An 18,639-nucleotide genomic window follows, 5' to 3' on the forward strand; every position below is an offset into this window, starting at 1 on the left:
TATCGAAGGCGATCAAGAACAACCTTTCCCAAGACCTTTATATTGAGGATAATCATTGTACATCCTCCATTGTATCCAATTGAGAAGGATATGTAACATGTTCACACATGAGAAGATACTATAAATTTAATATGTTGTCATCACAATGGTTGTGGAAATACTAACCGAATCTATGCTAAAATCTCAAAGAGAAATGACCATTCAAATGGGATGTTAATTACAAATTGTCATATCATAAGAGTTATCCTTCATTTTAAAGAGCAAAAATGATCTCACCTCAATCCTTCAAATACTAAAATGAAAGTTACATTATTCCACATTGTAACATTAAATTTTTTAAAGTAATCAAGACCCCTTTCAATAGCCAATTGACTTACCCATCCACCTTAAGAATTTAACATTTAAAGTTGTCAGTCTGACCTAATATATTCTATGCCAATTGCATCATATTTGAATTAGATCACCTTCAACAATAATGCTCATTATTATTATTATTAGCTTCTCCTAAAACAATTATTCTCACCATGTGAAAGACCTTTCTTTCTTTAAGATAGAAAATAAAAATAGGTGTACCACAAAATTCACAACTATTTTGATGTTGGGATTTAGTTTTATAAATAGTTAATAGTTGGATTTTTAAGGTCCCTTTGGTGTGATAATATCATGCTCCTCCGAGAACCGCCCTTTCCTAATTAAGATTTAGGAAAGAAGAAAAGATCAGATAAAAGCTAAAAGGTTTTTAACGTCCACAAGGGCATAGATCACATTCTTATGCCTCCTACGCCCTTTTATCTTTTCTAAGCAACGGCAGAGAACATATTTCTGGCGATATAAAATTAAAAATCTGCATTGTGAAAGCCTCGGCGAAGATGGCTATGGTGGCTTCAGACCCTGAGACTAAACCCACCGAAACCCCGGAAGAACCCTCACAGCAAGGAGGCGGAGGAGGAGGAGGAGAAGAGGTGGGAGGATACAATATGTGTTTTCAGAAGCTTGCAGTGGATGCAGCTGGCGGTGCTGTTTTGGGCTCCATTTTTGGCATTGGTCAGTTTTCTTTTCCGTTCTATTAATATCTGTTTGTAATCTCATCTCTTCCTTTCATCCCCTTCTATTAATAAGTTCTGTGAAGCCATAGTTATTTACATCCAATGAATTCTTATTTGATAACTTTCTTTTCTTCTGAAACTCTTGACTTTCTAGCCATGCCTCCCGACAAATTTACCATAACTTTTATATTATCTCGTCGTTGGTTGCTTGAGTTGAATCCAATGCTCTGCGTAATTTCAGTACCTTGTCATGTCTTCTTAGTAAGGAAAATTTTGAAGAATGAATTGTTCTAGGAATATTGAATGGGTCGATCTGTTAGCTCAAAGTAATAGAATATGTCCTAGGGAAAATATAAAATTTAATATTTATTTTGAATCCAGGACTCTGGTCTCTGATATGAAAAGTGTGGATTCTTCTGTTATTTTAAGCTAGGACTGTTTAAAGGGAAAGGCTCCGTGCAGCTGCTTAGTTTGTTTTGGCTAGCAATTGCGGTTTTATTGTTTTTGAGTAACTTGTGGAGCTGGTGGCCTATGAAGCTGTTAATTTTGCAGCTTATTCTTATTTTTAATTTTTTAAAAAAGCGGTCAAAGTTTATTCAATGAAAGCAGAGATACAAAGCACACGCTGGAGGCCAAACAAAAGGAATAAAAAGTCACACCCTACCAGCCAATTACACAAATCTATCTTCTAGCAGAAGCCTATTTAAGACTTCAAGGTTTAGGAGGTAGTCCATCCCTTCCTTCAATAGCCCAAACTCCCCCATATTAGAGGCCCACTTCACCAAGCAGTCAGCAACATTATTCCGTTCTCTGGGAATATGACAGAATGAGACAAATTCCAGGGAACTACACTGATGATGAATCTTCCTCACCACAGAAGCTAACATCTCCCAAGTTTTTAATTTTCAACATATCCCCTACAATTTGAGAATCAAATTAACAGACGATTCTTCTCCATCCTAGGGAATAACCCCACTCAGTAGCAACCTTAATAGCAAGAGCCTCCATCAGATTGTTGGAGTGTTGACCCCTATAGATAGAGAAGAAAAATAAGAGCACAACCGTCATTTCCTCTACCTATACCACCAATGCCTACATGTCCAGGATTCCCACAAGAAGAACCATCAGTGTTAATTTTTAACAACCCCAAAGGAGGCATCCACCTACCAGCTCTGTTAATCTGATACTTAGCTTGTCGGGGTCTACTATGAACACTACTCCCAACTTTATTATTCTCTAGCTGCAAATTCCAAACCAAAACATGTTCACCAGGAACAACATTGTAAGACATCACATTTTGCAAAGATAGTTTCCTGGAGTCTACTAACTATCTTCCACCACAACTGAAGGCTTCCAAGTTGAGAATTGTAAAAGACCCTGTGATTCCTTTCCAGCCATAGGTTCCAGACAATAAGGAAGGCCCAATATTCCAAGCCATCTGGAGAATTCTTCACTGGAGGTCTACCCAAGCTCTCCCAGAATTCAATTAAGGAAGTAGCATGAATACAAGTTTCTCGCCAAGCCTCCCACCACCTGTGCCAGAGCTCCCTAGAGAAAGGTCAAAGAAAGAATAGGTGAGAGCAACATTCCTCACTATACAGACAACAAAAGCAGGTAGAGTGTCCTTGGAAACCTCTCTTGCGAAGATTCTCCCAGGTGAGGCACGCCTCTGTACCACTGACAACAAGAAAAAGTTACACTTAAGCCAGGAGGAGCTATTCCATACATTTTGATTTAGCTGCTGCTTATTTTTAAGCAGTCATTTTAATATTATTTTTGACATAAAATTTGGAGGGAAAATTTAGGGATAAATGAAAGAGAAAATTCAGTGGCAAATGAAAGAGGAAAATAAATTTATGAAGATGCTTGGCATAATTTTCAATAGGTAGCTGCTGCTGATTTTAAGCCTCCCTTTTTCACAGCTTAGAGTGTGGTTGCATTAGGGGGCTTCTAGATCTATTTTAATGGAGTGGAAGGTCCCATCAACTAAATGAAATATTGCTACAAGATTAAATTGATCTTTTTGTCAAAAGTAGCAGCTTCTACTTTTTAGAGCTGCATATTTGAGTGGGTTGAAAAGGTGGGGTGGGTCTAAAATTTGCCCCACCAGCTTAGGCTTTTGCTTAGTACTTCTTAATCATATGATAATTATAAATTCTTGGAATTAGATTTAAAAAAAAATTGTTTAGTTACATGAATAGAATATGCTAAATAAAAAATTGATGAGATCACCGACTTCCATAAATTGTGGAGCTTAAATATTTAAGCATGAACTCCACTAGAAAATTCATGGGACCTCCTAGTGTAAAATGATCCTAAAAAATCTCAGCAACATCCACTAATATTTTTTAGGAAGCTCTCTTCCATGGGACGATACCCTTATTTCCATTTCCCAAACAATAGCTGCTTTGCAAAAATAGGAAAAGATTCTACATATCCGTTATTTTTAATTTGATTTTTTCATGTGAAAACTGGATCTGCTTAAGTATAAGTAGAAAATATGCTTAAGCTACCACACAAAAATATGATGTAAGTAACATTTGAATTGAGGGGATAAGGCAATAGGTGGGTATGTTTAAAAATAGAATGAAATTGAATCTTTTTGGCATAGTAGCCCTTTGTGATAATAACTTATGTATTATAGGTTTTGGGCATCAGACAAGTAAATGTTTACTTTTTGCATAAGAATTTCATGGAAAGAACTAGAGACTTAGGGACTTTTAGATTATAAACATCAACAGGTAACAATTGAAGGCTAGAGAAGGTATTCTTGATGCATTGCACACCACCGGTAATCTTAGTACAATAGAAAAAGATATCTGTAAACACATTAGTCAGAAGTCTTGTACCTTGTAGCTTGCATTACCATAACACCATTGGCTCTCTAAGCATTGGAAACATCTCTACCACTTAGAAGAGTTTTGTGAAGCAAAAACACATTTGGGAAGCTTGTCTAGCAGAGTTAGAGTTCAAATTTTTAAAATAGTAAGAGATGCCTTGCTCACTAGGGTAGGATATATATTAGCCATACAAAGCACCTAGGAGTCAGGGTGACTTGCAAGAGTGGTCCACTGGTCGTAGGAGATGTCTCATGATGCTTCAATTCATTTTTTTTTCTTGAAAGCATATTTGGGAAACTTGGTCTCTGTTGTGACCTTTTCACACCATCACCTCATGCAAATGGGGATCCCCTCTTTTGCTTGTATTTGTTAGGTTAGGTAGATTTTTGCATTTCATTTGGCGATTTAGAGCTTAAATTGGCTAAGGGGTAGCAGAGAAATTATGGAGCCAAATTAGTTATAATATTCTACTTTGATTTAGATTTCAATTTTAATTAATTTCATTTAGACATAACATGAATTTCCCTTCATATTTTGATCAAAATCCGGACTTACCATGAATTTACCTTCATATTTTGATCAAAATCCAGACTCACTATGATTTTCCCTCCATATTTTGATAAAAATTTAGACTTACCATGAATCTCCCCACTTTAATTCACCTTTCTCTAAAAATTCCTAAGTACTGAGAACGAAATCCAAGCATACTATATGAATTTCCACCACTTTAGATGATATTTGCTTGAAATTTTTTGAAGTTTTTGAAAAATCCAGACTAGGGTCAATTGTCCCCTAAGGGTTAGTATGAAAATTAAGTTTGGAAGTTGTCCAGATAGGGATTGTTTTTCCCTTTAGACTGAGCTTAGAACTTGAAATTTTTTCTAAGACTGCATTTTGTCTAGACTAGGGTCATTTTTTCCCAAGCAGGCAAGTATGGACTCAAATTATTTTCTAAATACCAAATTTGTCTAGCTAGGGTCAATTTTCCCCTTGAACTGAGTCTGTAATGTTGAAAGTTTTTCCAAGTCTGGAAGTTTTCCAGACCAAGGTCCCTTTTCCCTTGGAGGAAGTTGGGAACTTGAAATATTTTCCCAAGTTTGGATTTTGTCTAGGCTAGGGTCATTTTGCCCTAGGAAGGCAAGTATGGATTACAGTCTAAGGTTGATTTTCCCTTGGAGTCAATTATGGAATGCAAAATTTTTCTAGAATTTTTTTCTAAGACTGCATTTTGTCTATACTAGGGTCATTTTTTCCCAAGCAGGCAAGTACGGACTCGAATTTTTTTCTAAATACCAAATTTGTCTACACTAGGGTCAATTTTCCCCTTGAACTGAGTCTGTAATGCTGAAATTTTTTCCAAGTCTGGAAGTTTTCCAGACCAAGGTCCCTTTTCCCTTGGAGGAAATTGGGAACTTGAAATATTTTCCCAAGTTTGGATTTTGTCTAGGCTAGGGTCATTTTGCCCTAGGAAGGCAAGTATGGATTACAGTCTAGGGTTGATTTTCCCCTGGAGTCAATTATGGAATGCGAAATTTTTCTAAGTGTTGGAGATTTTTATGCTAAGGTTTTTTTTTCCTTGAGGATAATAAGGAATGATATAATTGTCTTTTAAATGTAAAAAATGTCCGCAAATGGCATGTTTTTCCCTCAACAAGAGTATTGAAAGTATAAGAACTATAGTAACTAGGGTTGAATTTCCCCTTTGGAGCTAAATCACAAAATTCTTTCTAAGGATGTCTTTGCTAGGGACGACTCCTCCCCTTGTGATGGCAAAGCAAGGTCAAATTTTTTCTAAGGTGAATGCTTTCCAAGCCTAGATTGATTTTCCCCACCTTGCATGGATAGATTTGGAGTTTGGACAAGAATTTAAGTTTATACAAGTTATTGACGTAGTCAAATTTAAGAGTCCTAACGTGGATTGAATTCTCCATTATGACAATATTTTATCAATTAATTAAAATTAATGTGGGAAATTAATAAAGTCAAATTAAAACCTTCCAGAAGTTGGTAATTATTTTATCCCACATTGCTTATGGGAAGCAAATAAGAGGCAAAAACACATTTAAAAGGGGATTGCTGTTGTAGCAAGCCATGAATATCTTTGAAGAACAAATAATAGGATTGCCAAAATTGAAGCAAGGGGTAAAGTTTAAGCACGATCCAACCTTGGTTATTGGAGTCTAGGTGAAGAAGGAAGATATCTGCCATTAAAGAAGGATTGAAGGTGACTCAAAAAGTCATTAAAGAGCTGTAAACAAGGTATTTTCAGACTTAAATCTGAACCCCTTCTATGGTGCAACTTGTTTTTGAGAAATTATAGAAAAACATTTGTATGAAACTTTATTCATGAGTCATGGCAGGTTGTTTTTGAAGACATTTTTCTCAGAATTTTGGAAGACATTGACCATAGAGAAGGGAATATCAGTCAAAATCGGCAGACTTCCTAGGTCTGGCAATTTTGTTTGAAATGTCATAGAAATTAATTGAATGTCCAAATTGCCAAGTATTTGTTCCTAACCAGTCCTCCATCCTTGGGCATCAAATTGGAAGCCATTAAAGGGCCAAATTGAGGTATATGCAGGCCCAGATCAGAAAATTACTCAGATTGGGCGATTCTCTTTGGAACTTCTTTGAAAATTATTGAAGTACCAAATCCTCCCAAATTTACTGCTCAAGTAATTGGTAAATTATTTGATGTATTGACAATGAGCAAAGACGCTCAATAAGTAAGTTACAACTTAAAATATTTACAAAATAAGCAAGTTTCTAAAAAGAAACTGTAGATAAGATCAGAGACCATCTTATCACCTAAAATTACAATAAAGTACATTACCAAGCATTAAATAAATAATAAAATATTATTTTAATACCCTCCCTTAATGCTCAATCTATTAACAACACCAATAGAGCCCCTGAATTTTACAAACTTATCTGACTGAGGAACTTGGTGAGGATATCTGCTGTCTGATCTGTTGTTGGAACATACAGCAACTAAATGGATCTGTCTTCCACAAGCTGCCGAATGAAATGACTTTGAGTTTCCACATGCTTAGTTCTTTCATGGAAGACTGGATTCTTGGCCAGTTTGAGAACTCCTTGATTATCACCAAACAAAGGAGTCAGACCTGCTTGAGATATCTGCATATCTGCAAGCATCCATCAAAGTTAAACTACCTCACATCCTGCTTTAACAGCTCCACGGTGCTATGCTTCTGTCAAGGAGAGAGCTACAACCTGCTGCTTCTTACTAGTCCATGTGATTGCACCAGAGCCCAAACTGAACTCATACCCAGATGATAATTTTCTATCATCAACTGAACCTGTCCAATCTGAATCGAGAAGTCTAGTATCTTGACTCTGAGTGTACAAGAGTCCAAAATTAGAAGTGCCTTTCACATAACGTAGCACACGCTTCACAGCTACCCCATGATCAACTTTGGGGGCTTTCACGAAGTGTGAAATGTAGCTCATTGGAAAATTGAGGTCTCGTCTAGTGGCAGTGATATAGATGAGACTACCCACTAATTGCCTGAGCAATAATTCATCTACTACAGGTGAATTGGACTTAGCTAGCAACTTAAGCCCTTTTTCCATGGGTATGGAGACAGGTTTGTAAACCTACATTTGGGACTTATGCATAAGACTTTGAGCATACTTGGATTGGGAGATGAAGCTACCACCCTTTGTCTGCCAAACCTCAACACCTAAATTAATGGAGAAGTCCCAAATTTGTCATGTCAAATAAGCTGCACAAACTCTGTTTGAGCTCACCAATCAGTTGTTTTGAGCTGCCAGTAATGATTAGATCATCAACATAGACAACAACTAACAAAATCTCATTACCAACTTGTTTGACATACATATTAGGATTAGCTGGACATCTTTAATAGCCACGATTTGTGAGGTACTTATCAATCTCAATGTACCAAGCCCGAGGAGCCTATTTTAGGCCATAGAGTGCTTTTACCACTCTACATGCCTTGTGATCTTGACCGACAACTTTGAACCCTAGAGGCTGAGTCATATAGACTTCTTCCTTAAAGTCATTGTTGAGAAAAGCACTCTTAACATCCATTTGATGAACTTTCCAATGAAACTGGGCTGTTAAGGCAAAGAGAAGCCGAATGGTACCCATCTTGGTTGTAGGGGCAAAAGTCTCCTCATAGTCAATGCCTTCCTTCAATGAGAACTCCCTAGTAACTAGACGGGCCTTGTACTTGTCAAGGGTTCTGTCAGCTTTATATTTGACCTTATACACCCATTTACATCTAATGGGCTTCTTCCCTAAAGGAAGATCAGAAAGGACCCAAGTGTAATTCTTTTGAAGACTGTGATATTCGACTTCCATAGCCTTTTCCTGCTTGGGAATCTCTTTAGCCTCTGAATATGTTTGAGGCTTATGAACACTCTGAATGTTGGCCATGTGAGCAAAATTAACTGTATGTTGCTGTTTGCTCTTGTTTTTGGATGATTTACCCTCAATGAGCTCATCATGATGTGGATTACCAATAGTCTTAGCCTAACATTTAGAGGAAACTTAGGTTATGCATCGTCAAACTCAGGATCTGCATCATCCCTCTGATTCCCTCCCATCAGGTAGACCTAGAAGAAGATGGACACCCAAACCAGAAGCCTTCAAAGATTGATCCTTAGACTTCTGCATAGATGAGGATGGGTGGAAAGGTCCACATGCTTCATCAAAGACAACATTCCTATCGAAGACAAGATGATTAGTGTCTACATCTATCAATCGACAAGCCTTATGGTTGTCATTGTGCCTTGTGAACATAAGCATTTGACTCTTGGAATCCAATTTGGAGCACTTGGCATCTGGAATTTGTACATAGGCTAAAGAGCCAAAGATTTTGAGATGACTAATCCTAGGTTTGCGACCAATCCAAACTTCTTCAGGAGTCTTTCCCTTAACAACTTGTGTAGGGGATAAACCGTAGTGAAAATTGCTTTTGCCCAAAACTTATTAGGAACACTCCCCTGTTGTAACATGGAACGAGCCATATCAACAATAATACGATTCAGCCGGTCTACAACACTGTTTTGCCAAGGAGTGTGGGGTGTGGTTAATTGATGTTTTACACCATGTGTATCACAAAAGTTGGAGAATGCAGTAGAACAACCCCCCCGGTTTTCTGGCATAAGAGTGATTATACAATAACCAAGGCCTTAAACTTCTGAAACACAATAGAAGCATCCTATTTCTATCTATAAGAAAGTACACCTACATTTTATGACTGAAATCACCAACAAAAAGAAAGAAACACCTGCAACTAGTAAGAAAAGGTGTATTCATTGGCACACAAAGATCAACATGAACCAACTAAAGTACCTTAGAGGCTTGCCATGAGTCACCATCTGTGAACAGTGTTCTGTGTTGCTTCCCAGCCTGAGTTTGGATCGTAGAGAGATAGTGCACATTTAAGTTCCTCCTGAGCCAATTGAGAGAGATAGTGCACATTTAAGTGCCCAATCCGCGAATACCAAAGGCTGGTGATGGAAGAACTTCTGGTTGCCATGGCTATCTTCAGAGAATCACCAATATCCACAAGTTGGAAAAGACCATGATCCTCAATGCCAACAAATACAATACGACGATTCTCTCGATCAATAATTGAGCACTTCTGTGAGTTGAATACAATGTTTAACTGAGGAGAATGGTGCACGATCTGACTCACTGCGAGAAGATTTAGTTCCATGCCAAGAACATAGTATACATTGAGGAATATGAGATCCCTCCTACCAAAATATACTTAAACAGAGTGCCTTTATCGACAAATGTGTATTCTTCTTCTCCTCCAAAAATAACCGAGTTAGTGAATGGAGAGAAGTTTGTGAACCAATCACGCCGATTAGTAAAGTGATGCGAATCACTTGAGTCAATGTACCAGGTAGAAGACTTTACATGATCTGCAGGTCTTTTAGCCACGAAAGCATTAAAGGCAGATTCCTTCTGCTTATTGTGCTCGAGAACATGCACTTTCTACTGAGACTCTCTCTGCTTCTTCTATTTATAAGCTAATCGTTGACAACAATCCTTCTTCATGTGACCGTATTTATGATAGTAATTATGCTGGATGTTCTTTTTTTTAGAACTTTCCTGAGGTTGACATGAGCCTTTCTACTATGAAGGCTGACCTTTCACTTTGTTTTTCGGCTGAAAGTGTGCTGCAAAAGCTTGCTTTGTAGAAGATGATGAAGAACCAGTACTAAACAATCAAATGTTTCCAACAATCTTGTTGCAGAAGCTTGGTACATATGTTTGGAAACTTTAATTCAACATTTGTAGAGGTAATGTTGAGAGTTTCAATAAAATGTTAATAAGACCTCGAAAGACTTTTCAAGGTGATAACCACCATGTCTTCTTCCTCCATCTTTCGACCAATTGTCTCCAACTGATCATGGATGTCCTTAATCTTCTTCAGATGCTTCCATAAGGACGTTCTCTCACCCATCATGATGGAGAAAAGCTGATTCTTTAAAAAGAATGCACAACTTTTATTGGAGGTTTCATGCAAGGCTTTTAGGTGCTCTCAAATCTCAGCAGCTGATTTTCCAAGGGAAACTTGTGGAAACTGATCATCTATAACATAAAGTTTAATGAGCATGACAACTTCATGATTGTGCTCGTTAAACTTTGCCTGATCTGGATACGTTGTAGCTGGACATTGAAGGGTACCCAAGATGATCTTGTTAAGGCAAAGATATTAAAAAATGGTCAGCATCCGCTGCTTCCCAGTGTTGTAGTTTTTGCCATTGAAGTGTTTCGCCTTCCAACATCATGTTGGTCAATGAAGCCATCTTCACGTTTTTCAAGACACAAAAACAAGGTACTATAAAGATGCCGATTGCTCAAAATTCTATGCACCAATTGAATGCATTGAGACAAGTGCAGATTTCAGTATTGTTGGCACAAAAATCAAGCACAGATTTTGAGACAAAATTGTCTGAAGCCTAGAAAAATCCCATGAAGACCTAGAAAAGATCTCAAAAATCCCAAAAAGGATCTAGGATTAGAATGAAAATTTATCAACATAGAAATAGAGGCACAGAAAATGAGCTTTCCAAAATTATGAGGTCAACCCAGTTGAGCTCTTGGAACACATATTAAGAGACTGCAATTAGTTTTTCAAATTGACAAAGCACCTGAGAGTTTCAAAAGAAATCCTAGCTGTTTTTGAAAAAATAAAAAAATTGCAAACGTGAACTGTAAAAAAGGCAGATCTTGGTGCAGTTCAAATATAAAAGGGTTTTAGAAACCCTAGATGGTGCTGAAAAACAATAGGAAGCTTTAGACAATGGTTTGAAAATGCCCAAAAATACCAGCCACAATTTGTAGAAAAAAGGAGGCTAAACTAGATGTATCAAATGCAGGAAATGTCGACTCAAGACTAGTTGTTTTTGCAGAGAAACAGATGCGAGGGCAGCAGGAAAAGACAATCAAAAGAGCCATGAAAATGACACCAAAAAATGATGTGCGCATAGGACGTTGTCTGCAGAGAAAAATCTGCTGAAATACCAAAAAACGACTAAAACTGTGATTTGCAGAGATAAAAATGCTGCTAATAAACCCTACTCGGGTTTTAAAAAACCACTGCCCAAAGACATTTTACAGAAAAAAATGTTTTTTTCAAAAGACAAGAATTATTTCATTTGAAAATTTTCAAAAAAATGGCTTTCAGAAGGCTTTGATACCATATTACACAAGTGATTGGTAAATCATTCGATGTATTAACAATGAGCAAAGATGCTCAATAAATAAGGTTACAATATTTACAAAATAAGCAAGTTTGTGAAAAGAAATTGCAGATAAGATCCGAGATGATATTATCACCTAAAATTACAATAAAGTACATTATTGAGCATTAAATAAATAATGAAACATTATTTTAATAAATTTCACTTGCAGATTAATCCCCATTAACATACAAACATTTGGCAACCAATCCAAGTCGGTGGGGTGTTGAGGTGAGGGTGCCATGAGCAAAAATCTGAGACTCATAAATCTAATAAATATTCTTTCAGTTCTGGGTTTGATCTGACAATGGCAATCTGATTCAAGGTAATTACAGACCTAGTAGCAGCACCTAGATGCCCATTCCAAGCCAAACTAAGGACTGAAACTTGCTAAATTACCATAAGGACTGTTGCTGGGTGTTTGGGGATCATTCATCCTTGTGGAAAGAAAACCAGGTCTGAATACCAATATCATCCAAAGAAGGTGAGTTTCAGATGTCTGATTTTCATCATAGGCAAGTTTGTTGTCATGATGGGTTTGCAGTATGATTCCTCGTTCATTGTAATGTCCCCTTTTCTAGCCATTTACCTCTAATGCATCATTAGCCTTTTCCATCATGGTCTTGTGGGCTAACCAGGTCTTTGTCGAGGGTTATTGTGAGTTTCGATATAGGCATCTTCAGGCAGATCAGAGTTGAGATAGCAAGGGTTCCTGATATTTGCTCTTTATAGTAAGTCAGCCAAGGTCTGTATTTCCGGTTTTGCACTAGTGGACTTCTAGTGTCTTGCCGAGAGGTTTCCAGCAAGAGCTATTATATATGGCTTTCTAAGTTCAGCAAGATATTTATTTTAATGTCTGAAGGCTAAATTGTTTTAATAAAGTGACTTATAAATTAAAAAGGGGAGTTAATAAGTCACTTTATCTTATAAAGTTGTATTATTCTCATAGGTGGGCAAAAAGACAATTAAAAGGGGAAAGAGAATAAAAAATGAAGAGACAAGCAAGGGAATAGGAAGAGTCAACTTGTTGTGCTTAAAAGGGAAGAGGGATCTCATTTTCGGCATGCTTGGTTATTAGTTTTGGATCTCCTCTCTTGGATAGCTTTTGGAAAGCTACAACTTTTAGCAGGTGAGAGGACAGAAACCCTCAAGCTTGGATGGTGGACAGAAACCCATTGTAGGTTGGAGACATTGCGCAGGTGTTTCACATTGTATTCCGGGTTCTTATTTTCTATATCCAAGCTTGTTATTGCTACAGTATCTACAATCAGATTTGATTCTGATTTTGCTGAAGATAATAGTGTAATATTCATTGTGGAAGACTATATTTTCTGCTGTCAATTTGTATTACTGTTGGTTAATTGAAAGAGAATTGGATGCAAATTTGTGTTTCAATTTTGGTGTTTAATTTAAGATAAATTGGGGAAATTATCCGATCTGGGATATTATAGTGGTATCAAAGCAGTGTATGTTGCTAGCCTGTAGGGTTAAGATTTGAAGACAATATATATTTACTGGTTTCAACAACAACGCGATTCTGGAATATCTCTCTACAGTGGGCTGTTACTAGTTTCAACATTTTGAAGTCTCAAAATCTAACATTGCCAGGTGGAGATAAATTGTCTCCATTCCAAACAGATAATATTCTATTTGAATATTTTTTCATGTGCAAAGTTGGGGAGAATAATTATTTTGGTAGGCTACCAATGTTTAAGGTTTGGAGGGTTAAGGTTTAATCTGCCAATTTTATTGAAAATATTACAGGCTGCTTTGATGGGATTCTTACAGTGCTCAATAAGATTATTAAGGAATATAAGAGTTGGGCATTCTTCACATTGCTGGTGGTGTTAATTCTTGGGTGATTAGTTCTTGTTGAAGCTTTGGGGTTGGGCCATAGATTAATTTATATTGCCTTTGTTATTTACAGTGATTTGAAGCATTGTCATGAGTCGAGATTACTAAAAATAATGCGTGGAAAATTATTATTTGTGGCATACATTAATGAACATCTGATTCTAAATCAAAGACTGGAAAATATTGTTGTGCTGTGAATTTATTGAAGGCGATATTTTTTTTAGACTATTAGAAGGGGCAAAATATTATTGAAGTGATAAACATTATCGGGCTTTTCACATATATCAAATATCTGGAGCCACGAGACATGAGAAGCAATTTTGGGTACCGAAATTTTATATATATATATATGTTCTTCAGTTAATATACTTAGTGGCTGTAAGGAGCTCAAAATAATTCGAAGGAAAATTCTCATTGTCGTGTCTTCCTCTATTCCAAATCTTGAAGGAGACGTTATCCTGCATTGTTTTTTCTTGAACGTTGGCAAAAAAGAATAGTCATTGTTGTCTTGAAATTTTCAGCTTCATGTTTAAATTGCTACCTTTGAATACATTGGTTGAAGTTGAAATTTCTACTCTACCTTGGGACTTTCTGTGTTTGCTCTCATCAGTGACAAGCTAACTCTCTCCAATAAGTGGGGCATTGAAGGTCTGGAGACGGCTCATGGTTTTTTCCCCCCACGTAATATTAGAAGGCTGTATATTGATGGGAAGGAATAAATTAACCTACGAGATTATGTTCATGAGTACACTGCAAACTGGAATGTTGTGCATTTAATAAATAGTGCCGTGGAATTTAATATTACCATTTGCCAATATTTGATTATATGCAAAAGTTTTTAGAGTTCAACTATTAAGTGGGGCTTGATTTATTTTGATGGAAATAAATTCTCTATAGTTTTTGGGAGAGACAATTATAGCCCAATTTTAATATTATCAGGTTATTAAAGATGAAGCTGGGCACATATAAGTAACGGAATCCACTATGCTGCGTTAAACTTACTGGAGTGTCAGGTAGGAGTTATCAGGTGGTGACTTTTTTTTATTGTTCCTAATGTATGTGGAAATTGAAGATGCTTGAATGATCGAGGGACACAGAATGGCTAAGTCAGCAAGGTCATGCAAATTGGGGCTGTGTGGAATTCTCGAGGATTCAGAGATGTAGTACAAATCTAAGGGAAGTAATTGGGTTCATTTCAGCAGTAACATTTCATGTTTTTGACTTTAGAAGTTTCTTGTAGATGATAATTGTCACAGGGCATGGGGAATAAGACAGGCTAATGCAGTACCAGATTGAGGTATTAAGCCAAACTGTTGTTCAAATGGCTGGGCATTGGATTGGGGTATCTGGTTGATTTACTATTTATTGGCAGTAACCCTCCTCCACGAACTCAAGGTTAAGAAGTCATTATTGCATCTGTTGGAAAGGGAATTTGAGTTCTGCAATGTTACTACAGGGTTGATACCATAAGCGTATGAGGTTGATGGAAAAAAGAGTCATACAATTGCAAAGCAATACAAGATTGAAAGCATTCTGTGTAGCAAGCCAAGCACATTCTAGGCCAGTGAGACCTTGTGGTTGTTTAAGTTCCAGTCTTCTGCAGTTAATGTAGCAGGTCAGAAAAAAAAAAAAAATACAATATCCCTGTTGTTCATCATTATTTTGAGCATATTAAGGATAACTTGTACATGTACCTTCAACAGTAAGAGGCTAAATAATTGCTTCTTGTTCATGAATTCTATGTTGACATGACAATGCAAATTCATACCTGCTGCTCATTCAAACTTTCCAGTAGAATAATATTGTGATCATGTTTTGTATTGTTGAATGAAGAAGGAATCAATGTTGCCGTATATTATTTGTATCTTGAAAACTGTTGAACGAAGCAAAACAAACCAAAACTTAAAACTCATATAGGGGTGCATTCCAGCAGCTCGAAAAATTTCTTTAGAAAGATTAAAAATTCAAAACAGGGGTATTCAGTGAGGGAGAAATTGGCAAACAGTATTTCAGAAGATTGAACAAACATGTCCAGGTAGCTACCGAAATTGATTGCCAAAGACAAGGAACATGTCCTTGAAGGAAAACTCTACAACATAGAAAAGAAAATTGCAGATTTGTTTCAATCAAAACATAGATTACTTTGTGATTTGGATGCAACTGAGAACTGTTTACATACGATATAACAACTAGTTTCCAAAAGTAAGCACGAGAACATCCTTTTTGCTGTGATCCCCTTAGTTAAGCCATATTGTTGAGACATGCTGATAGAGAGGTGAGACTTGCAATTACTCATTGTATTGTTCATGTTATGAGGATAATAGCACCACATGATCCTTACAACAAGGAAGCTATGAAGGAGGTATTTCAATTGATCATAGAAAGTTTTCAAGGATTGAGTAATAATCCATCCTTTGATAAGAAAAAGAGTTTTGTAAACAGTTGCAAAACTTAGAGCTGGTGTGATTATGATAGATCTTGGTTGTGAAGGTTTAATATTTGATATGTTCCATGAGTTTTTGATTGCCATTAAAAGGGACCACAAGTGAAATGTTTTGTCTTTTATACAATCTATTTTGTCTTTGATCATTGAGGAGAGTGATGATGATTCACAACACTTCTTATGTATCATATTGGCTGATTTGAAACAAATACATTACTTCTTCTGATGCTTGTAGTTTGGTTAACAATGTGAGCGAAAATTGAAGCCCTTCTTAACAAGGGGCAAGATTGAGGGAGGAAGGGAAGAAAATTTGTTGCAGCCTATAAGGAGGGATTAAAAGAAAGACAAAACTCAGTCATATGGCAGCTTAGCAGGGATGAAGCTGACGGCATTACTAGGGACCACAAGATTGGAAAAGACACCATTATATAGCTACCTGAGAATTTGAAGGAGTCTTGTTGTGTTTTGGCATTAGGTCTGTTGGTTGATGACTTCAGGATTGATAACACCTGTTGGGGCAGCTAATTGTGTGCAACAACTGAGAGTAGACATGAGGATATTCATCTTTATGACAGTAATACTTTTGAGTCATCATAATGTTGATTGGATGAAGCATAGTAACTTACTTTTTGAGATGGATGCTGATTGGATATTTGAAAATTCACTATTTGAGTTGGATGATAGAACATCTCTTGAAATTGATCAAGACTCCCATATTGATATTGATTGCAGCTAGGAGGTGATTGCCTTGTTACATTTATAACAGAGATACATAATGTTGATTACAATTCAGCCATGGATGGAGACTTAGCTAACAGCATGGCCAATGGGCATAGAAGGAGAAAGGACAGTGCAGATGAGTATTTATTGATTAGCCCTTCTCCTCATACAGTGAGGACTCAACCGCATTGATCCAATGCCTTTGTTTACTCTACCACCACAAATGTTGAGCATGATGATAGCACTTGGGTTGAGTCTACTCAGTATGGGATGGTTGAGTTTGGTATACTTGATGGTGTGATTTTTTCACACAAGGAGGTGCATTGTAATGATTCCTTGTATAGGGAGACCACATGTTGGTTCGGGATTCGCAGAGGAGTTGGTTAGTGCATCACATTATAATCACATCGTATGGGATGCATATGGTTCTCCATTCAGCCCACTTGCAGAGGATATTCTTTTCTGATTATTGCATAGGTGTGGGATGGGTGGTAGTTTTGTTACACTTCCCTTCACAAAGGAGGAAGCCATGTCTAGTTTGCTTCTTCAGTATAGTTACTATTTCGAGATACATGTTAGAGGGTAGTGTTGTTCTAGACAGTTGGCAAGGTAGATTATCTTTTTGTTTAAGGGACATAGGAGGAATCAGTCACACGGTTGGTATTGTTTCAGGGAGCTAGTTGGCATAATGTTGAGCTCCCACTGACAGTTGACTCTAGTGGTGCTTGTGATCTTTGTTGGGGTGAGGTTCTGAGCTGGATTGAGAATATTTCTGTTGTCGGTAGAAACTGTGTTAGTTGACGGAGTGATTGTCATCGGTGTTTTTGTAGCTGACGGGGTGATTGTTGTCGGTGTTTCTGTATTCTGTAGCCGACGGGTAAATAGTTTGTAGCGGACATAATGTTTGTGGCCGACGGACTCCTTCGGGAAGGTTCAGCAGATAGTATTTATATCCCGTCTGAGATCATTGTAAATCATCTTCTATCATCTATCATTCATCTTATCAAGCATAATGTAATGTTCTGGCATATGCGAATAATAATCTAAAGAGTTCTGCTGTTCCTGTTTTCATTATCTATATGCATTGATTTATTTTACCCATACGGTAAACATTTGGCGCCATTGCCTTATGAATTTGGAAGGTGGGAGGAATGAAGATTAATGCCAAATTAGCTTAACAAGGATCGAAATAAGGTCAAGGGAAAAGATGGAATCCGTACTGCGCAAGAAAATTTAATTCTGGCACAGCAGGCAGAGTGTCGACGGAGATTCCAGAAGATTGTCGATGGAAACAGGAGCGCGGAGGAATTGTTGGAGGAGACTCGATGACGGGTAGAGTTGGTGGAAGAAGCATTGGAGGAGTTCTTGAATTAGTGTTTGCCGAGGGAAGAAAATTTAGACGGAAGAGCATCAACTCGCACGGCTCGCAGTGTCGAGGGAGCACGAGAGTGGAGTGACCTCTTCGTCCGGGATAGACTTCCCCAGGAAACAACTTCAGAAGATCCTTCTTCTTCACCAAGGTTCGCAGCTGTCGAGATCGACGGTGTCAAAGAGCAGATCGCCGGAGTCGCAGAGTAGACCGCCGGTGTGGGAGTGCAGACCTTCGGTGTGGGAGTTCAGACTGTCGGTGTGGGAGTGCAAACCGTCGGTGTAGGAGTGCAGACCTCCGATGTGGGAGTTCAGACTGTTGGTGTGGGAGTGCAGACCGTTGGTGTGGCAGTGCAAACCTCCGGTGTGGGAGTTCAAACCGCCGGTGTTGGAGTAAATAATGCCAGTGTTGCAGATGCCTGTTTAACAAATTCAGTTGTGATGGCGGGACCCAAAGAAAAGCTGCCGAAGTTTGAGGGCGATGGTATAGATGACCCCATCCGACATTGTAAGACATGTGAGACGATCTGGAGGGCAAATGGAATCACAGATACCAATGAATGGGTGAGGCAATTTCCGGCAACCCTACGAGGGGTAGCGATTGATTGGTTTACGGATG

General features: G+C 37.7%; 1 protein-coding gene across 1 annotated transcript in view; it reads left to right on the forward strand.

Annotated features, from left to right (window-relative positions):
- The first annotated feature begins 799 nt into the window (after positions 1-799).
- The window catches only part of LOC149557264 (chloroplastic import inner membrane translocase subunit TIM22-2-like), a 46,220-nt gene continuing 28,380 nt past the window's right edge, over positions 800-18,639 (forward strand). Inside the window, exon 1 of the mRNA XM_089831968.1 lies at positions 800-1,044. Coding sequence (XP_089688094.1) covers positions 870-1,044 — 175 coding nt within the window. The 5' untranslated portion in view covers positions 800-869. The remainder of the gene's footprint in view (positions 1,045-18,639) is intronic.

This window comes from Cupressus sempervirens, chromosome 5, assembly GCF_028749045.1.
Source record: "Cupressus sempervirens isolate cs-2001-9-10 chromosome 5, ASM2874904v1, whole genome shotgun sequence".
In the NCBI taxonomy this organism is placed as follows: domain Eukaryota; kingdom Viridiplantae; phylum Streptophyta; class Pinopsida; order Cupressales; family Cupressaceae; genus Cupressus; species Cupressus sempervirens.